This window comes from Haematobia irritans, chromosome 4 (genome assembly GCF_050003625.1).
Source record: "Haematobia irritans isolate KBUSLIRL chromosome 4, ASM5000362v1, whole genome shotgun sequence".
Lineage (NCBI taxonomy): Eukaryota > Metazoa > Arthropoda > Insecta > Diptera > Muscidae > Haematobia > Haematobia irritans.
Genome location: NC_134400.1, coordinates 203,720,059 through 203,743,792, shown reverse-complemented (window position 1 = coordinate 203,743,792; position 23,734 = coordinate 203,720,059). Strand labels below are relative to the sequence as shown.

Genomic DNA, 23,734 nt, shown 5'->3' with positions numbered 1-23,734 from the left:
AAGAAACCTTGTTGACTACATATAAGGCAATTGGCCGGTCAGTGGTAAACTATGCAGCGCCAGTGTGGACACTTCAAACAAGCGAATAACATCCAGACCTGTCAGAACGCTGCCTTTACAGGATGTCTCCGCAGTACACCCCTAGATCACCTTTATACGGAGACCAAGATCATTCCAGTGCGTCCATACAATTACATGTTATCAAAGCAGTACTTCTTGGGTTGCTATCGAAGCAGTCATCCAAATCACCATCTTGTGGATAGACAACCTCCATCCAGGAAGGGTTGATCTTCACCTTCTAGAGCGCGAGATCCAACGTTATAAAAGAGAGCCTCTAGATCAGACCAGACAGGTCTGAACAGGATTCATGAAGATACTGTAGCTGAAGCGGTTAGAAGCTACAAGGTTAACCCTGTTCTCGGAGTCCGGCCACCGGCCCGAGGAGAGAGACCTCCCGCGGCAGACCAGGGTAGTTTTGGCCCAACTAAGATCAGGCCAGTGCATCCGCCTCAATTCCTACTTATCAGTGATTGATAGCGGCGTAGCTGACGTGTGTCCCATCTGTAATCAGGGTCCACATGACACTCGTCACCTTTTCGCTTGCCTCTTGGGTTGCTATCGAAGCAGTTATCCAAATCACCATCTTGTGGATAGACAACCTCCACCCAGGAAGGGTTGATCTTCACCTTCTAGAGCGCGAGATCCAACGTTATAAAAGAGAGCCTCTAGATCAGGCAGCATACCAGACAGGTCTAAACAGGATTCATGAGGATACTGTAGCTGAAGCGGTTAGAAGCTACAAGGTTAATCCTGTTCTCGGAGTCCGACCACCGCCCGGAGAAGAGAGACCTCCCGCAGCAGACCATGGTAGTTTTGGCCCAACTAATATCATGCCAGTGCAGCCGCCTCAAGTCCTACTTATCAGTGATTGATAGCAGCGTAGCTGACGTGAGTCCCATCTGTAATCAAGGGCCACATGACACTCGTCACCTTTTCGCTTGCCCAGCTAAGCCTACCCGTCTCACCACCAGAACACTCTGGACACACCGCATCCTTGTTGCAGAGTTCCTTGATCTGGCTACTAATTGAACTACATAAGCATAGAACAAAATGGATGAAACTACATTAAAAACTGTTACAACAACAACAACAAAACAGGGCGATTTTACTGAGACAGATTCAGCACTGGGACAATTCGATATAAAATAAATAATTCAAAAAGCTTCGCTTAATCGACCTATTGACGCCGAAGGCTGATTCGTGGACGATTATCGATTTTTGATCAAATGCCGAAGCCGATTGTTCTGTCAAGCTCTACTGAATGTTCAACTGCTATTAAAATATCCGTCAGATGGGGTTAGTATCTTGTTTTAGTCAGTACAAAAGTTAGAGTCAGTGTTACCATTGATAATTTCTAAAAATTGGCACAAATACAGTTATTCGCACTAATTTTAAAAAGGTGGCACAAAAAGTGTCACACTTTTTTTTTATAACGAAAACCAAAAAACCTTTACCTACTACAGAAGTTTTCCCTCTAGCCTATTTTAGACAGTACACGTTCGATTGAAAACAATAAGATATGCGAAGAAAAAGTGCAAATAGAAAACATGGATCTGAAAGAAACAAAAGGATCTTGCTGATATTGGGATTGAAATTGAAAATTGAGAAAATTTAGAAAATGTTGCAAAGATCTGCCAACACTCCCTGCGGCATAGCTAAATGTTCTACGCAGCGTTAGGTTAGGTTAGGTTAGGTGGCAGTCCGATGTATCAGGCACATTGCAAAGAGCTGCCAACACTCACAATTTAAAAATCCTGCGGCATAGCTAAATGTTCTACGCAGCGTTAAGTTAGGTTAGGTTAGGTGGCAGTCCGATGTATCAGGCACATTGGTGAACTTCTCTCCTATCAATGAGTGCTGCCATTCCATAATTATATATAATTATGGACCGATGTGGACCAATTTTTGTATGGTTGTTAGAGACCATATACCACATTTCAGCCGGATCGGATGAAATTTACGTCTCTGAGGGGCTCCGCAAGCCAAATCTGGGGATCGATTTATATGGGGGCTATATATAATTATGGACCGATATGGACCAATTTTTGCATGGTTGTTAGAGACCATATACTAACACCACGTACCAAATTTCAAACGGATCGGATGAATTTTGCTCCTGCAAGAGGCTCCGGAGGTCAAATCTGGGGATCGGTTTATATGGGGTCTATATATAATTATGGACCGATATGGACGAATTTTTGCATGGTTGTTAGAGACTATATACTTACACCATGTACCAAATTTCAGCCGGATCGGATGAAATTTGCTTCTTTTAGAGCAATCGCAAGCCAAATCGGGGTATCAGTTTATATGGGGGCTATATATAATTATGGACCGATATGGACGAATTTTTGCACGATTGTTAGAGACAATATACTAACACAACGTACCAAATTTCAACCGGATCGGATGAAGTTTGCTCCTCTAAGAGGCTCCGGAGGTCAAATCTGGGGATCGGTTTATATGGGGGCTATAATAATTATAAACCGATAGGGACCAATTTTTGCACGGTTGTTAGAGACCATATACTAACACCACGTACCAAATTTCAACCGGATCGGATGAATTTTGCTCCTGCAAGAGGCTCCGGAGGTCAAATCTGAGGATCGGTTTATATGGGGGCTATATATAATTATGGACCGATATCGAACAATTTTTGCATGGACCATATACTTACACCATGTACCAAATTTCAGCCGGATCGGATGAAATATGATACTCTTATAGGCTCCGCAAGCCAAATCTGGGGGTCCGTTTATATGAGTGCTACATATAAAAGTGGATCGATATGGCCCATTTGCAATACCATCCGACCTACATCAATAACAACTACTTGTGCCAAGTTTCAAGTCGATAGCTTGTTTCGTTCGGAAGTTAGCGTGATTTCAACAGACGGACGGACGGACATGCTTAGATAGACTCAGAATTTCACCACGACCCAGAATATATACATACTTTATGGGGTCTTAGAGCAATATTTCGATGTGTTACAAACGGAATGACAAAGTTAATATACCCCCCATCCTATGGTGGAGGGTATAAAAACCAAATTATAACGGATACTTCAAAGTAAAAAATGTTTTCTTAATTCCAAAAAAGAAACAAGTAAGGAAAGTCGGGCGGGGCCGATTATATTATACCCTGCACCACTTGGTAGATCTAAATTTTCGATACCATATCACATCCGTCAAATGTGTTGGGGGCTATATAAAAAGGTTTGTCCCAAAAACATACATTTAAATATCACTCGATCTTGACAGAATTTGATAGACTTCTACAAAATCTATAGACTCAAAATTTAAGTCGGCTAATGCACTAGGGTGGAACACAATGTTAGTAAAAACCAGTAAGGAAAGTCTAAAGTCGGGCGGGGCCGACTATATTATACCCTGCACCACTTTGTAGATCTAAATTTTCGATACCATATCACATCCGTCAAATATGTTGGGGGCTATATATAAAGGTTTGTCCCAAATACATACATTTAAATATCACTCGATCTGAACAGAATTTGATAGACTTCTACAAAATCTATAGACTCAAAATTTAAGTCGGCTAATGCACTAGGATGGAACACAATTTTAGTAAAAAAAATATGGGAAACATTTAAATCTGAAGCAATTTTAAGGAAACTTCGCAAAAATTTATTTATGATTTATCACTCGATATATATGTATTAAAAGTTTAGGAAAATTAGAGTCATTTTTACAACTTTTCGACTAAGAAGTGGCGATTTTACAAGGAAAATATTGGTATTTTGACCATTTTTGTCCAAATCATAAAAACATATATATGGGAGCTATATCTAAATCAGAACCGATTTCAACCAAATTTGGCACGCATAGCAACAATGCTAATTCTACTCCCTGTGCAAAATTTCAACAAAATCGGAGTTAAAAATTGGCCTCTGTGGTCATGTGAGTGTAAATCGGGCGAAAACTATATATGGGAGCTATATCTAAATCTGAACCGATTTCAACCAAGTTTGGCACGCATAACTACAATGTTAATTCTACTCCCTGTGCAAAATTTCAACTAAATCGGAGGAAAAAATTGGCCTCTGTGGTCATATGAGTGTAAATTTTGCATACTTGACTATACGACTAAGAGTTATGTTTGTACACAATTTCAAACAAATCGGTATAAAACTCTGGCTGCTGGGTCCATATTAGTGCATATCGGGCGAAAGATATATATGGGACCTATATCTAAATCTGAACCGATTTCTTCCAAAATCAATAGGGTTCTATTCTGACCCAAATTAGGAACATGTGCCAAATTTGAAGGCGATTGGACTTAAATTGCGACCTAGACTTTGATCACAAAAATATGTTCACAGACAGACGGACGGACAGACGGACATGGTTATATCGACTCAGGGACCCACCCTGAGCATTATTGCCAAAGACACCATGTGTCTATCTCGTCTCCTTCTGGGTGTTACAAACATATGCACTAACTTATAATACCCTGTTCCACAGTGTGGCGCAGGGTATAAAAAAACTTTAAACCAAAGACGCTAAATCCTCAAAATACGTCTTCGACTATATTTGAAGCGTTTTTATCTTAAATCTAAAGTTTCAATATTTCAGTTAATTTAAGGACAATTTCTTTAAATAAACAATGTTTTTCTTTACTATAAGGAAAATTAGCCTTAGTTCATAGACATGGGACTTTAACGGAGGGACGCAAATTTACAAAATTTGTGTCCTAAATTTAATGAAAAAAAATTTTTTTTAAGCAACGATTATAAACTTTATTTTAATTAAAATTTTATTATTTTAAAGAAATTTGTCCTTAATATTTTGTAAATTTCGCATCCTAAAATTTAGGTTGCGAAATCTTTAATATGACGGAAATATTTTTTGGAGTGTAGAAAACCTAAAATGAAACAAGTTTCTCATGTAGGATAACACCATTATGAGTTATTCTGCTGCTATAGTGCAAAAATACATGAATGAAATCGAATCAACATTCGCTCGATCATCTTGCCTTCTTCGATTGACTTCCGTTGAATTGTGGACACTATTGCGTCGTTTATTACTACTGGGGGCTATTTAAGGAATATCAAGTCAACTGGATGCTCATGTTGTCAATAACCACACACACACACTTGAATATCCTGCCATCACAATCAGGATTGATGGACTGGAATTTTCAAATGAACAGATATGGAAATCAATTTCAATGTTTATGTGAAGAGGCTGGCTTGTTTTTTTCTTTTGCCTTGTTTTTTAAATTCTTACATGGGTATTTATTAATTAACAGGACACAAAGTCATAAAATGCAGAGAAGTATTTTCTTGATTGATATATGCACTTTATTTCCAATATCAATTCATATATAAATAAATTCCGTTTGACTTCAATTCAATTATGGAATGTAATATGTCTAGAGTTCTTTCAAATTTTTCAATAGAAATAAAATGTTGACAAAATTTTCTATAGAAATAAAGTTTTTAGCAAAATTTTCCATAGAAATAAAATTTTTAGCAAAATTTTCCATAGAAATAAAATTTTTAGCAAAATTTTCCATAGAAATAAAATTTTTTGCAAATTTTCTATAGACATACAATTTTTAGCAAAAGTTTCTATAGAAATAAATTTTTTAGCAAATTTTTCTATTGAAATAAATTTTTTAGCAAAATTTTCTATAGAAATAAAATTATGACAAAATTTTCTATAAAATAAAATTTTGATCAAGTTTTCTATAGAAATAAAATTTTTGGCAAAATTTTCGATAGAAATAAAATTGTGATAAAATTTTCTATAGAAATAAAGTTTTTAGCAAAATTTTCTATAGAAATAAAATTTTTAGCAAAATTTTCTATAGAAATAAAATATTGGCAAAATTTTCTATAGAAATAAAATTTGTTGCAAAATTTTCCATAGAAATAAAATTTTGAAAACATTTTCTATAAAAATAAAATTTTGACAAAATTTTCTATAGATATAAAATGTTGGCAAAATTTTGACACAATTTTCTATAGAAATAAAATTTTGGCAAAATTTTCTATAGAAATAAAATTTTTGGCAACATTTTCTATAGAAATAAAATTTTGACAAAATTTTCTATAGAAATAAAATTGGTCGCAAAATTTTCTATAGAAATAAAATTGGTGGCAAAATTTTCTATAGAAATAAAATTTTGGCAAAATTTTCTATAGAAATAAAATTGGTGGCGAAATTTTCTATAGAAATAAAATTTTGACAGAATTTTCTATAGAAATAAAATTTTTAATAAAATTTTCTATAGACATACAATTTTTAGCAAAATTTTCTATAGAAATAAAATTTTTAGCAAAATTTTCTATAGAAATAAATTTTTTAGCAAATTTTTCTATAGAAATAAATTTTTTAGCAAATAAAATTTTGACAAAATTTTCTATAAAATAAAATTTTGTAAAAATTTTCTATAGAAATAAAATTTTGATAAAGTTTTCTATAGAAATAAAATTTTTGGCAAAATTTTCTATAGAAATAAAATTGTGATAAAGTTTTCTATAGAAATAAAGTTTTTAGCAAAATTTTCTATAGAAATAAAATGTTTAACAAAATTTTCTATAGAAATATAGAAATAAATTTTTTAACAAATTTTTCTATAGAAATAACTTTTTTAGCAAATTTTTCTATAGAAATAAAATTTTGACAAAATTTTCTATAAAATAAAATTTTGATCAAGTTTTCTATAGAAATAAAATTTTTGGCAAAATTTTCTATAGAAATAAAATTGTGATAAAATTTTCTATAGAAATAAAGTTTTTAGCAAAATTTTCTATAGAAATAAAATTTTTAGCAAAATTTTCTATAGAAATAAAATACTGGCAAAATTTTCTATAGAAATAAAATTTGTTGCAAAATTTTCCATAGAAATAAAATTTTGAAAACATTTTCTATAAAAATAAAATTTTGACAAAATTTTCTATAGAAATAAAATTTTGGCAAAATTTTGACAAAATTTTCTATAGAAATAAAATTTTGGCAAAATTTTCTATAGAAATAAAATTTTTGGCAACATTTTCTATAGAAATAAAATTTTGACAAAATTTTCTATAGAAATAAAATTGGTGGCAAAATTTTCTACAGAAATAAAATTGGTGGCAAAATTTTCTATAGAAATAAAATTGGTGGCAAAATTTTCTATAGAAATAAAATTTTGGCAAAATTTTCTATAGAAATAAAATTGGTGGCAAAATTTTCTATAGAAATAAAATTTTTAGCAAAATTTTCTATAGAAATAAAATTTTTAATAAAATGTTCTATAGACATACAATTTTTAGCAAAATTTTCTATAGAAATAAAATTTTTAGCAAAATTTTCTATAGAAATAAATTTTTAGCAAATTTTTCTATAGAAATAAATTTTTTAGCAAATTTTTCTATAGAAACAAAATTTTGACAAAATTTTCTATAAAATAAAATTTTGTAAAAATTTCTATAGAAATAAAATTTTGATAAAGTTTTCTATAGAAATAAAATTTTTGGCAAAATTTTCTATAGAAATAAAATTGTGATAAAGTTTTCTATAGAAATAAAGTTTTTAGCAAAATTTTCTATAGAAATAAAATGTTTAACAAAATTTTCTATAGAAATAAAATGTTTAACAAAATTTTCTATAGAAATAAAGTTTTTAGCAAAATTTTCTATAGAAATAAAATTTTTAGCAAAATTGTCTATAGAAATAAAATATTGAAAAAATTTTCTATAGAAATGAAATTTAGTAAAAATTTTCTATAGAAATAAAATTTTGGCAAAATTTTCTTAGAGAAACAAATTGTGGCAAAATTTTCTATAGAAATAAAATTTGTAGCAAAATGTTCTATAGAAATAAACTTATTGGCAAAATTTTCTATAGAAATACACTTATTGGCAAAATTTTCTATAGAAATAAAATTTTTAGGAAAAATTTCTATAGAAATAAAATTTTGGTAAAATTTTTTATAGATTTTTTTTTTTTACTTTTATAGAACATTTTGCCAAAATTTCCTATAGAAATAAAATTTTGACAAAATTTCCTATAGAAATAAAGTTTTGGCAAACTTTTTTATAGAAATAAAATTTTTGGCCAAATTTTCTATAGAAATAAAATTTTGGCAAAATTTTTTATAGAAATAAAATTTTTAGCAAAATTTTCTATAGAAATAAAATTTCGGCAAACATTTCTATGAAAATAAAATGTTGGCCAAGTTTTCTATAGAAATTAAATTTTGACAAAATTTGCTATAGAATGTTGTTTAAACTGAATGTCCCAAAATTTGAATTTCACAATCCTTCTTATTAGGTCAATAAGGTTTTCAATGGACAAAATACAAAAAAAAAAACATTTTCGACTACCCAATATTTATATATCTATTCTATCGACCAGTTTCACAATCCCATATTGAATCCAGAAAACAATGAGCATGTCTGTTCGGATTTACCATGTCATAATTGTCAATTGAAAATTAATCACTCTTACTTTTGTAGATATGTCAATTATTTCTGTAATTTCACCTACCACAACCGAAAGCACCATATTCCATCGATAACTGCTTGTCATCTTTCTAGTCAGTCGTACTCCCTCTAAATAGAAAAGATGAAGCACTCTTATTGTAAATTAAAACACAACATTGTCAATGGGATACAAAGAAGCAGACAATATTGATTCAGGTGTTATTACTAATTGTAGCCACTTACCACAAAGGGCAAAGTAAGTGTACATGTAAGTAATCGTATGTCTATATTTACCCATTGCTAATGATTGATATGATGATGGGGTGTAAACCCATCCCCAAGTCTCCCCTGATTATTAGTGCATGTACATAGCCGCACTTTGTTTCTATTCAATATGCTGTCCATTCATATGCAAGCCATGTAGACAATTCCATTCGTTTGTTCGTTGCAAATGCAGTTTATTTAAATGATGCAATCAAAAGCTCTTGTAGTGATGTGGGGGTAATCAACGATAAATCATTGGAAGGGTGGGTGGTGAACATAGATTGGTTAACATTGGTCTACGAATATTCATTTCATATTAGTTACATGGTTTTGATTTTTTGAGGAGCTCTCAAGCTCCCAGAAGAAAACTGCGTAAATATTTAAGGTGAAAAGTTAGTAAAGTAAAAACAATAACACAATTTTCAATAATTAGCATTTGCTTTTGGTCTCTAATCCCGAAATATGAAAGGCAACCCTCGTATTCTAGCTTAATTCTGGAATATCCACATATAGCTACTAATATGTATATAAAGTTATTTAGTTAATATCCAAAACAATGTCCCTCTTCTCTCCCATTACAAGACAGCTAACAGTTGCGCGCTAAGAATGGCTTCCTAGATTGCTCTATCCCTAGAGTCATTGAATATTTGTTTATTTAATACATTTTACAAGTTGCACACATTGGTATATATTATATCCCTAAAAAGTAGACCTCTACACGGATCGAACTCAATATGTCTCTTATCAAAATCAATTCATTTGATTAATTTACTTCACCTAATACCAGTTAATACAGCAATTATTATAAATCATACAACCCATGGTACGATTATTTGAATTTCTTATTAATGCTTTAATTGAAACACATTTTAACCTAAAAAGTGGGGGGGGGGGGGCTGAATTAGATATGATTTGCTGCTCCGTTTCAACAAAATTAATAATTTATATAAATTTTTTATCTATCCAATTGCATTTATGGAAAGAAAATCAAACTATGTTACAATATCCAGAATGGTTTGTGTTTTCCATATTTTTCCATCAATCATTGATAATTAAACAAAGTATTTTCCAGAGCTCCCTTGAAAATGTACCCAATAATCCTTGAAAATATATTTGTACTTACATCTTTACTGGGCACACATATAGGAGTTCCAACCTTTACAATGCCATTTTCTACCATAACACCCATGACAATGGGATCACGACTGTTAAAGATGAATTGCGGCAGTATCTGAAAAAAAAAATTAAACAAGAGAGGGTTGAAGTACATCTCATGTGTAAGGCAATTTAATTATTAATAATTAATCGTTTCATGTTCCAAAAGCTTGCAACTACAGTAGTCACAATAACCCCAAAGAAGCAAAACAGGAAAATAAAAGATACTCTAAACATTGGCAACAACTCAATTTCCGCTTGAACATGATTAAAGATACAAGTTTTCAATGAATGAAACCTGGTACTTGAGAATGAACAGAGTGAGAGAGAAAACAACTTTGTAGAAAAGAACCAGAAAATATGCACCGGAATATTTAAGCAAACGAAGAGTCGCTCAATGTATATGGACAAATTCTTGGGTAATGACTTCAGGCAAGTACCAACACCATTGCCATCGTCCGACAATCGACTATCTTAAGAAGATCATTTCTCAATTCCGGTCATTTAAAAGAAGACAGATTAATAGCGTGCTCTTCAAATGCAACAGAAAAAAACACAAACCTGTGCGTGCAATGCTAAAATGGGATCACAAGACAATTACACACATTTCCAGATGTCCAGGAAAGAACAAAGACTAACAATGTGTGTAATCAAACTGGGATAATGTGTACTGGTATACAGGGTGCTTGATATATAATGCAATAAAGTAAAACGTTACATATATTTTTTTAATTTTCTGTCGAAAATTTCATTAGACCAAGGCCAGACAAAGGCAAATGTCCACCGGATTGAGATCACGGTTGAAACTCGTGCCAAAACTAATCAAATAACAGAAAAGAAAATTAAGAAAATTTTATCAAACATCTACCAAACATAAAAAACAAAACACTTGTTTAAAGTTTTTATCAAATTTTTGTCAAAATTTTATTTCTATAGAAAAATTTGTCAAAATTTTATTTCTATAGAAAATTTTGTCAAAATTTTATTTCTATAGAAAATTTTGTCACGATTTTATTTCATTTTGACAAAATTTTCTATAGAAATAAAATTTCGACAAAATTTTCTATAGAAATAAAATTTTAACAAAATTTTCTAAAAAAATAAAATTTTAACAAAATTTTCTATAGAAATAAAATTTGCTACAAAAATAAAATTTTGACAAAAATAGGAATAAAATTTTGACAAAATTTTCTATAGAAATAAAATTTTGACAAAATTTTCTATAGAAATAAAATTTTGACAAAATTTTCTATAGAAATAAAATTTTGACAAACTATTTCTATATAAAATAAAATTTTGACAAAATTTTCTATACAAATACAATTTTGAAAATATTTTCTATAGAAATAAAATTTTGACAAAATATTTCTATATAAAATAAAATTTTGACAAAATTTTCTATAGAAATAAAATTTTGACAAGATTTTCTAAATTTTTTCTGTAGAAAATGTTGACAAAATTTTGTGTAGAAATACAATTTTGACAAAATATTTCTATAGAAAATAAAATTCTGACAAAATTTTCTTTAGAAATAAAATTTGGACAAAATTTTCTATAGATATAAAATTTTGACAAAATTTTCTATAGATATCAAATTTTGACAGAATTTTCTATAGAAATAAAATTTTGACAAAATTTTCTATAGAAATAACATTTTGACAAATTATTTCTATAGAAAATAAAATTCTGACAAAATTTTCTATAGATATACAATTTTGACAAAATTTTCTGTAGACATAAAATGTTGACAAAATTTTGTGTATAAATACAATTTTGACAGAATTTTCTATAGAAATACAATTTTGACAAAATAGGAATACAATTTTGACAAAATTTTCTATAGAAATATAATTTTAGCAAACTTTTCTATAGAAATAAAATTTTCACAAAATATTTCTATTTTTTTGTGTAGAAATACAATTTTGACAAAATATTTCTATATAAAATAAAATTTTGACAAAATTTTCTATAGAAATAAAATGTTGACAAGATTTTCTAAATTTTTTTCTGTAGACATAAAATGTTGACAAAATTTTGTGTAAAAATACAATTTTGACAAAATATTTCTATATAAAATAAAATTCTGACAATATTTTCTATAGAAATACAATTTTGACAAAATGTTCATAGATTTGTCAAAATTTTATTTCTATAGAAAATTTTGTCACGATTTTATTTCATTTTGACAAAATTTTCTATAGAAATAAAATTTCGACAAAATTTTCTATAGAAATAAAATTTTAACAAAATCTTCTAAATAAATAAAATTTTAACAAAATTTTCTATAGAAATAAAATTTGCTATAAAAATAAAATATTGACAAAAAAAGGATTAAAATTTTGACAAAATTTTCTATAGAAATAATTTTGACAAAATTTTCTATAGAAATAAAACTTTGACAAACTATTTCTATATAAAATAAAATTTTGACAAAATTTTCTATACAAATAAAATTTTGAAAAAATGTTCTATAGAAATAAAATTTTGACAAAATATTTCTATATAAAATAAAATTTTGACAAAATTTTCTATAGAAATAAAATTTTCTATAGAAATAAAATTTTGACAAAATTTTCTAAATTTTTTTCTGTAGACATAAAATGTTGACAAAATTTTGTGTAGAAATACAATTTTGACAAAATATTTCTATATAAAATAAAATTTTGACAAAATTATCAATAGAAATAAAATTTTGACAAATTATTTCTATAGAAACTAAAATTTTGACAAAATTTTCTATAGAAATAAAAGTTTGACAAAAATTTCTATAGAAATAAAATTTTGACAAAATTTTCAAAAGAAATAAAATTTTGACAAAATTTTCAAAAGAAATACAATTTTGACGAAATTTTCTCTAGAAATAAAATGTTGACAAAAATTTCTATAGAAATAAAATTTTGACAAATTATTTCTATAGAAAATAAAATTCTGACCAAATATTTCTATATAAAATAAAATTTTGACAAAATTTTCTATAGAAATAAAAATTTGACAAAATTTTCTAAATTTTTTGCTGTAGACATAAAATGTTAACAAAATTTTGTGTAGAAACACAATTATGACAGAATTTTCTATAGAAATAAAATTTTGACAAAATTTTCTATAGAAATAAAATTTTGACAAATTATTTCTATAGAAAATAAAATTTTTTATAGAAATAAAATTTTGACAAAATTTTCTAAATTTTTTTCTGTAGACATAATATGTTGACAAAATTTTGTGTAGAAATACAATTTTGACAAATTATTTCTATATAAAATAAAATTTTGACAACAGTTTCTATAGAAATAAAATTTTGATAAATTATTTCTATAGAAAATAAAATTCTGACAAAATTTTCTATAGAAATAAAATTTTGACAAAATTTTCTATAGATATACAATTTTGACAAAATTTTCTGTAGACATAAAATGTTGAAAAAATTTTGTGTAGAAATACAATTTTGACAGAATTTTCTATAGAAATAAAATTTTGACAAAATTTTCTATAGAAATAACATTTTGACAAAATTTTCTATAGAAATAAAATTCTGACAAAATATTTCTATATAAAATAAAATTTTGACAAAATTTTCTATAGAAATAAAATTTTGACAAAATGTTCTATAGATATAAAATTTTGACAAAATTTTCTGTAGACGTAAAATGTTAAAATTTTGTGTAGAAATACAATTTTCTATAGAAATAATTTTGACAAAATTTTCTATTTTGTGTAGAAATACAATTTTCTATAGAAATAATTTTGACAAAATTTTCTATATAAATACAATTTTGAGAAAAATAGGAATACAATTTTAACAAAATTTTCTATAGAAATAAAATTTTGACAATATTTTCTGTAGACGTAAAATGTTAACAAAATTTTGTGTAGAAATACAATTTTGACAGAATTTGCTATAGAAATAAAAGTTTGACAACATTTTCTATAGAAATAAGATCTTGACAAATTATTTCTATAGAAAATAAAATTCTGACAAAATTTTCTATAGAAATACAATTTTGACAAAATTTTCTATAGAAATAAAATTTTGACAAAATTTTCTATAGATACAAAATTTTTAAAAATTTTTCTGTAGACGTAAAATGTTGACAAAATTTTGTGTAGAAATACAATTTTGACAGAATTTTCTATAGAAAGAAAATTTTGACAAAATTTTCTTTAAAATAAAATTTTGACAAATTATTTCTATAGAAAATAAAATTCTGACAAAATTTTCCATAGAAATACAATTTTGACAAAATTTTCTATAGATATACACAGAAAAAAATATCACCAAAATATTTCCAATTAAAAAGTTAATTGAAGTTGAAAATTTTTTCAATTAATAAATTAATTGATACAATTAATTTTTTAATCATGATAGAAACATTAAGTTAATTAAGTCAATGATTGAAATTTTTAAAATGTTTAATTAAAAAATTAATTGATACAATTAAATTTTTAATCAAATTCGGAAGACTAATTCGGTTTAAAAAAGTGCTGATTTTTTTTTAATTAAAAATGTATTTCAAACAATCATTTGTTAATCCAAATAAAAACTCTAAGCCAATGTAACCAAGTAATTAAAAATAGTTACCTTTTTTAATTAATAAATTAATTGCGTTTTGCAATCAACATCAATTAAATTTTTAATTGAATCAATTAAAAAATTAATTGAATTTTGCTGCAAAAATCAATTAATTTTTTAATCAAGAATTTTTTCTATGCCCAATTAAAACTGTGATTGATACTATCATTTTCGTGATTGAAGACATTTCAATTAAAAAATTAATTGGATCAATTAATTTGGTGATTGAATCAGAGAAAAAATTTTTTGTGTGTACAATTTTGACAAAATTTTCTGTATACATAAAATGTTGACAAAATTTTGTGTAGAAATACAATTTTGACAAAATTTTCTATAGAAATAAAATTTTGACAAAATTTTCTATAGAAATAAAATTTTGACAAAAGTTTCTATAGAAATACAATTTTGACAAAATTTTGTGTAGAAATAAAATTTTGACAGAATTTTCTATAGAAATAAAATTTTGACAAAATTTGAAAGCTTTAGGATAGATAGCTAACCAAAAGCACATTGTCCCAGTTACGATGACATCGACTGTATAGACCTATGCCTTATAGGTTTTGGTGTTGGCACATCGCTAACATCATAAAACGCGCGCTCATGGTGTTTCCTTCTCATTGTGTTTTTCATACCAGCTAACGAATATATACTCCTCCCTTCTTTTAAAGGGTTATATGAACGGGCAATGCATTTTGTTATTCATCTGTCATCCGGTCTTATAAGTTTTACACCTGTGCCTATGTAATTTACAATAACAACATTAAGTATTAACATCCGCCTTGACCGAAGTTTCCATCCCCTTCTTTCCTTCGAAAATCACACGAAAGTTTCGACTTTATAATCAGAGTAAAATGAAAGGAAACTGTAGAAGGAAAAACAACAAAAAATAAGAATGCAGCATATCTGTGGGTATTACATTTAGATGATGATGATGATAGTGTATCGGGAAATGAACATTAATATATTGATTATTATGTTGCTAATAATAACGACAAAAAAGTACAAATGTACATGGAAATTAAAAGAAGTCTATCTTGTGGTTTACATGAAATTATTTCAAACTCATTATGTGTATCGAGAGAGTTAAGCTCAAGTAGTGCCAATGTATCTACCCGGATGTGAAGTATTTTAAGGGAACAGTATACAATTATAAGTTTAAATAGATTAATACTTATAAACTAATAGAAAACAAGTATATACGGCCGTTAGTTCGACCAGGCCGAAGCTTAAATATGTACCCTCCACCATGGATTGCGTAAAAACTTCTACTGAAGACTGTCATCCACAATCGAATTACTTGGATTGCGGTAACACTTGCCGATGGAAAGGTATCTTAAAACTTCCTAACAACGTCTTCTAAATTGTATGTAAGTCCATACGTGGTATATAATAAATCAAAAAAGATCGACTAAATACTACATACGTATTAAGTTTGACAAAATTTTTTATAGAAATAAAATTTTGACAAAAGTTTCTATAGAAATAAAATTTCGACAAAATAAAATTTAACAACATTTTCTATAGAAGTAAAATTTTGACAACATTTTTTATCGAAATAAAATTTTGACAAAATTTTCTATAGAAATAAAATTTTAACAAAATTTTCTACAGAAATAAAATGTTGACAAAATTTTCTATAGAAATAAAACTTTGACAAAATTTTCTATAGAAATAAAATTTTGACAAAATTTTCTGGTACATTATTTTTGGCTCGAGTGATTATGAACCGATATGGACTAATTTTTGTGTGATTGGGGATCGGCTATATATAACTATAGACCGATATGGACCAATTTTGACATGGTTATTAGCGGCCATATACTAACACCACGTTCCAAATTTCAAACGGATCGGATGAATTTTGCTTCTCCAAGAGGCTCCGGAGATCAAATCTGGGGAACGGTTTATATGGGGGCTATAAATAATTATGGACCGATATGGAGCAATTTTTGCATGGTTGTTAGAGACCATATAATTACACCACGTACCAAATTTCAACCGGATCGGATGAATTTTGCTCCTCCAAGAGGCTCCGGAGGACAAATCTGGGGATCGGTTTACATGGAGGCTATATATAATTATGGACCAATTCTTGCATGGTTGTTAGATAGCATATACTAACACCACGTACCAAATTTCAACCGGATCGGATGAATTTTGTTCCTGCAAGAGGCTCCGGAGGCCAAATCTAGGGATCGGTTTATATGGGGGCTATATATATAATTATGACCGATATAGACCAAAAAATTGAAAATTTGAGACATTTCTACAAGTTTTCGACTTAGCAGTGAGCATCAGTGAGCATACAATTTTAGAAAAATTTTTGTCTAGTAAATAAAATTTTGCAAAATTTTCTACAGAAACAAAATTTTGACTAAATTTTCTATAGAAATAAAAATTTGGCAAAATTTTTTATAGAAATCAAATTTTGACCAAATAAAGGGTGATACGGTCAAAATTTGGTCAAGGGAAAACGCGTGTAAATCGGTGAAATCGTTTATTTAAAAAATCAAATTAAATTTCTTTTTCAAGTTCAATTAGTATAAAATTCAGGAAAAATATTCAGTTAGGCTTTCGCTTTTCCAAATCCGAATTACCGGGCCTCACGCTTGACACCTGCCATTAGATTTTGTACAGCCACCTTGTCCACCTTCTTCGCCGCAGAAAGCCAGTTTGCCTTGAACTGCTGCTCGTCCTTAGCAGTTTTTTTGGTCTTCTTTAGGTTCCGCTTGACAATAGCCCAGTATTTCTCAATTGGGCGGAGCTCTGGCGTGTTGGGAGGGTTCTTGTCCTTGGGAACCACCTGCACGTTGTTGGCGGCGTACCACTCCATGGCCTTTTTACCGTAATGGCAAGATGCCAAATCCGGCCAAAACAGTACGGAACAACCGTGCTTCTTCAGGAAAGGCAGCAGACGTTTATTCAAACACTCTTTCACGTAAATTTCTTGGTTGACAGTCCCGGAAGCTATGAAAATGCTGCTTTTCAAGCCACAGGTACAGATGGCTTGCCAAACCAGATATTTATTTGCGAACTTTGACAGTCTTATTGCTTGAAAATATCTGCTACCTTTCCCCTTCCTTTTGCCGTATAAAACTCCTGTCCCGGAAGCTGCTTGTAGTCGGCTTTGACGTAGGTTTCGTCGTCCATTACCACGCAGTCAAACTTCGTCAGCATCGTCGGGGATCGCGCTTTGGCCGTCGTATTTTGTTTATCATCGCGATTTGGAGTCACTACCTTCTTGTAAGTCGATAGTCCGCCTCGTTTTTTGGCTCGATGCACGGTTGTAGACGATACACCCAGCTTATTTGCGGCATCTCGGAGAGAGAGGTTAGGGTTTCGCTTGAAACTACCGGCAACTCTCTTTGTCGTCTCAGCGGTTTCCGGTTTTCGATTTCCCCCCTATCCAGACTTCCTGGCTATCGACAAACGTTCCCCAAACACTTTAATTACATTTGTAACGGTTGATTTGGCAACTTTTAGCGATTTTGCCAGCTTTGCGTGCGAGTAGCTCGGATTTTCGCGATGCGCGAGCAAAATTTTGATACGCTGCTCATCTTGCTTGGACGGCATTTTGACAACTGAAGAGTGAATTCCAAAATCAAAATAGGAGCAACATTCTACACACACACACCTTCAAAGGTTCAAAGGTGTTCAGGTTTTTTAAATGCAAAATTGAAAGAAATACGTCAAGTTTATATTGACCAAATTTTGACCGTATCACACTTTATATAGAAACACAATTTTGAATAAAATTTTTATAGAAATAAAATTAGGAAAAAATGTTTATAGAAATAAAAGTTTGAAAAAGTTATCAATAGAAATACAATTAAAAAATGTGTAGCAAACAAAACTTTGCAAAATTTTCTATAGAAATACAATTTTGCAAAATAACATATTCTATAGGAACAAAATTTTGACAAAATTTTCTATAGAAATAAAATTTTGACTAAATTTTATATAGAAAAAAATATTTCTATAGTAATAAAATTTCGAATACATTTTTTATAGCAGTGAGCATCAGTAGGAAAAAAATTTTTGAGAAAATTTGCTATAGAAATAAAATTTGACAATTTTTTCTTATAGAAATAAAATTTTGAAAAAATTATCAATAAAAATACAATTTTAGAAAAATTTTTGTGTAGTAAATAAAATTCTGCAAAATATTCTACAGAAACAAAATTTTGACAAAATTTTCTAATAAAAAAATTTATTACTATAAAATTTTGGCAAAATTTTCTATAGAAATAAAATGTTGACGAAATTTTCTAATAAAAAATCTATTACTATAAAATTTTGGCAAAATTTTCTATAGAAATAAAATTTTGACTTAAACTTTTATAGAAATAAAATATTAATAGAAAATAAAATTTAAAAAAAAATTTGTGTAACAAACAAACTTTTGGAAAATTTTCTATAGAAATAAAATTTTGCAAAATATTCTATAGAAACCACATTTTGACTCAATTTTCTATAGAAATAAAATTATGACTAAATTTTCTATAGAAAATAATATTTCTATAGTAATAAAATTTTGAATAAATTTTTTATAGAAAATAATATTTCTATAGTAATAAAATTTTGAATAAATTTTTTATAGAAATAAAATTTTGACAAAATTTGCTATAGAAATAAAATTTTAACAAAACTTTTTATAGAAATAACATTTTGACAAAGTTTTCTATAAAAAACAACTTGAAAATAATTTCTGTCAATATTCCACATATGTATATGGACTTAAAATAAAATTAAAAAAAAAAATAATAATTTCGGGTATTAAAATGGATCGATCCAGCCCATCTGCCCATCGATCTAGGAAACGTCAAAAGATAGCCGTAATTGGAAGTTGATTTTCATTTACAATCATGCTGTACATTGATCGAATGAATAACGCAATGGAAACTAATTTGCGTAAAAACTTGCTTAGTTACAAAAATGTGAAGTGTTTTAAAAAATTTGGCTAAGCCGGAGTCGGAGTCGATCAAAAATTTTACGACTCCGACTTCGGCTCCACAGCCCTGCTTCTTACTCTGTGCTTCGAACTCAGTGTTTGGATTTATTCGTCATATTTTGACGAATAAATAATTTTTATAATTTGTTATGACTTTTTAATGCGTTCTAGCGCTTGTCTGAAATGTTTGAATTAAAATAATTTGAAAAATTCCCAATATTTCTTGAATGGATTTAGAATTTTTTTCGACAAAATTTCAATAAGTTGTGCCATTAGGCATTAAACCTACTCTGTTTTTAACCTTTTTGAAACAAAAACAAGTATATACGGCCGTAAGTTCGGCCAGGCTTATGTACCCTCCATCATGGATTGCGTAGAAACTTCTTCTAAACACTGCCATCGAATTACTTAAGTTGCGGTAACGCTTGCCGATGGCAAGGTATCTTAAAACCTCCTAACACCATCTTCTAAATTGTATGTAAGTCCATACGTGGTATATATTAAATCAAAAAAGATCGACCCAATACGTATATAATTCAGTTTGACAAAGTAGACATAAAATTTTGACAAAATTTTCTACAGAAATAAAATTTTAACAAAATTTTCTATAGAAATAAAATTTTCACAAAATTTTCTATAGAAATAAAAATTTTGACAAAATTTTCTATAGAAAGAACATTTTGACAAAAATTTCTACAGAAATAAAATTTTAACAAAATTTTCTATAGAAATGAACTTTTAACAAAATTTTCTATAGAAATAAAATCTTGGTAGATTATTTTTGGCTCGAGTGGCAACCATGATTATGAACCGAATAAAATTTGAACAAAATTTTCTATAGAAATAAAATTTTGACAAAATTTTCTATAGAAAAAAAAATTTTGACAATGATGAAAATTTTATTATGAACTCAATAAAATTTTAACAAAATTTTCTCTAGAAATAAAATTTTGACAAAATTTTCTATAGAAATAAAATTTTGGTAGATTATTTTTGGCTCTAGTGGCAACCATGATTATGAACCGATATGGACCAATTTTTGTGTGATTGGACCAATTTTGGTATGGTTGTTAGCGACCATATACTAACACCACGTTCCTAATTTGAACCGGATCGGATGAATTTTGCTCCTCCAAGAGGCTCCGGAGGTCAAATCTGGAGAACGTTTTATACGGGGGCTATATATAATTATGGACCGATATGGACCAATTCTGGCACGGTTGTTAAAGATCATATACTAACACCATGTTCCAAATTACAACCAGATTGGATGAAATTTGCTTTTCTTGGAGACTTCGCAAGCCAAATCTGGGGATCGGTTTATATGGGGGCTATACATAATTATGAACCGATGTGGACCAATTTTTGCATGGTTGTTAGAGACCATATACCAATATCATGTACCAAATTTCAGGCGGATCGGATGAAATTTGCTTCTCTTTGAGGCTCCGCAACCCAAATCTGGGGATCGGTTTATATGGGCGCTATATATAATTATGGACCGATGTGGACCAATTTTTGCATAATTGTTAGAGACCATATACCAACACTATGTACCAAATTTCAGCCGGATCGGATGAAATATGCTTCTCTTAGAGGCTCCACAAGCCAAATCTGGGGATCGGTTTATATGGGGGCTATATATAATTATGAACCGATATGGACCAATTTTTGGCATGGTTGTTAGAGACCCTATACCAACATCATGTACCAAATTTCAGCCGGATCGGATGAAATTTTCTTCTCTTTGAGGCTCCGCAAGCCAAATCTGGGGATGGGTTTATATGGGGGCTATATATAATTATGGACCGATGTGAACCAATTTTTGCACGGTTGTTAGAGACCATATACCAACACCATATACCAAATTTCAGCCGGATCGGATGAAATATGCTTCTGTTAGACTCCACAAGCCAAATCTGAGGGTCCCTTTATATGGGGGCTATACGTAAAAGTGGACCGATATGGCCCATTTTCAATACCATCCGACCTACATCGATAACAACTACTTGTGCCAAGTTTCAAGTCGATAGCTTGTTTCGTTCGGAAGTTAGCGTGATTTCAACAGACGGACGGACGGACGGACATGCTTAGATCGACTTCACCACGACCCAGAATATATATACTTTATGGGGTCTTAGAGCAATATTTTGATGTGTTACAAACGGAATGACAAAGTTAATATATCCCCATCCTATGATGGAGGGTATAAAAAATTAATTTACCCATTAAAAATAAGAAAAAAGCGAATTATAAATAATTGAATTAAAAGAACTTCCTCCGTAGTTAAAATAAAAAACAGCTCTGATAGTTAAAGTTGTGCCTTTGAAAGAACTTTCAATTTTTTTTGCCGGGAAGTTAATATAGGTGGGGTATATTAACTTCCCAGCAAAAAAAATTTTAAGTTCTTTCAAAGGCACAACTTTAAAAGCATTTCCAAAAGATGTACTCCCTATGGTGGAGGGTATAAAAAATACATTAAAATTTGTTCATCGGACGTTCACGAAAAATTCATCAAAATATATCAGTGAGTAAATGAACATGTTCATTACATGTACAAACTGTTTCATTACAATAACGAAAGTCCATTGCATTTAACATATGACATTTCTTCCTTGGTTCAGTTTTAATGATAGTTTCTTCCTATTTGTCTGAATATGTTAGATCCAAAGATTATCACAACTTACCTTCAATTTGCAGGGGAAGACAGCTATGGATTTAAATTCATCACGTTTCTTTTGTTTCAACTCCTCACGATAGGCCGTGAATTTATCGAATAAATGATAAATAATATCAGCTTGGAATATTTTCACACCCAATGTGTCAGCCATTTCTTGTGCTTCTTTTTCTACTTTAACATCAAATGCCAAAATTGTAGCATATCTGCAGAAAAAAAAAAACAAAAGAACATGAAAATTAAAACATCTGGAATAGTAAAAACTAGTTTCGTAATTGATATGAACAAATACATAGGATATCAAAATGGTATTGATTTATAATAAATGTCTTTAATATCCGGTAAACGTCATCATTTTTTCTATCATCAAATCAGATCTTGCATCATTTTCATTGATAACTACGTTCTACAGTCGGTTATACAAGAAAAGATGGTTGCAAATAGGACAAGAATTTTAGAAAAAGAATGTATTGTGAATCTACCCAGCAAAAAAAAATTGGAAGTTCTTCTAAAGGCACAACATTAAAAGCACTTCCAAAAATGTTTTCTCGAAGATGTTCTTTATTTTAGCTACACAGGTAATTCTTTTAATTCAATGTTTTATAACTCGACTTTTTCAAACTTTTAATGGGTATTTTTAACTTATTTTGTTTCAAATAAGTTAAAACCTGAGTAAAAATTAATAAAATGGTACAAATTATTAAAATTTTGTAAAAAAATTTAATATCCATTGTAGAAAAATGGGGATTTTTTGTAAATTTTTGAAGTCAAAAGTTTCAGACAAGCGTTAGAATGTATAAAAAATTAAATAAATTATTAATTAGCAAAATATAACAAATACTTTTAATTCACATCCAAAACACTGAATTCGAATCACACCTTAAGAAGCGATGCAAATTCAGTGCAACAGCTGTTGATCCGGAAGTGCTGCAAAATTGGCTCAGAAGCGATGAATTTAACATGGGCTTGTCATAGGATGGATGGTCGAAGCAGGAATCGAACCCACGACCTTGTATATGCAAGGCGGGCATGCTAACCATTGCACCACGGTGACTCCACGGTGAGTTGTAGGTCGGATGGTATTGCAAATGGGCCATATCGGACCACGTTTACGTATAGCCCCCTTATAAACCGACCCCCAGATTTGGCTTGCGGAGGCTCTAGGCGGAACAAATTTCATCCGATCCGGTTGAAATTTGGTACGTAGTGTTAGTATGTGACCTCTAATACCCATGTAAAAAGCGGTTCATAATTATATATAGCCCCCATATAAACCGACCCACAGATTTGGCTTGGGGGTCGTTTACGTATAGCCCCCATATAAACCGACCCCCAGATTTGGCTTGCGGAGGCTCTAGAGGGACAAATTTCATCCGATACGGTTGAAATTTGGTACGTAGTGTAGTATGTGATCTCTAATACGCATGCAAAAATCGGTCCATAACGGTCCATAATTATAAAGGGTGATTCTTTTGAGGTTAGGATTTTCATGCATTAGTATTTGACAGATCACGTGGGATTTCAGACATGGTGTCAAAGAGAAAGATGCTCAGTATGCTTTGACATTTCATCATGAATAGACTTACTAACGAGCCACAACGTCGAATTTTCAGTGAATGGGCCCTAGAA

At 29.7% G+C, this 23,734-nt stretch overlaps 1 protein-coding gene across 1 annotated transcript in view; it reads right to left on the bottom strand.

The window, feature by feature from the left end:
• eIF5B (eukaryotic translation initiation factor 5B) overlaps positions 1–23,734 on the bottom strand; it is a 133,615-nt gene that overhangs the window by 52,200 nt on the left and 57,681 nt on the right. Inside the window, exons 6-7 of the mRNA XM_075307964.1 lie at positions 22,116–22,311; positions 9,879–9,986 (exon numbers count right to left, since the gene is read on the bottom strand). Of these exons, the coding sequence (XP_075164079.1) occupies positions 9,879–9,986; positions 22,116–22,311 (304 nt within the window). The remainder of the gene's footprint in view (positions 1–9,878; positions 9,987–22,115; positions 22,312–23,734) is intronic.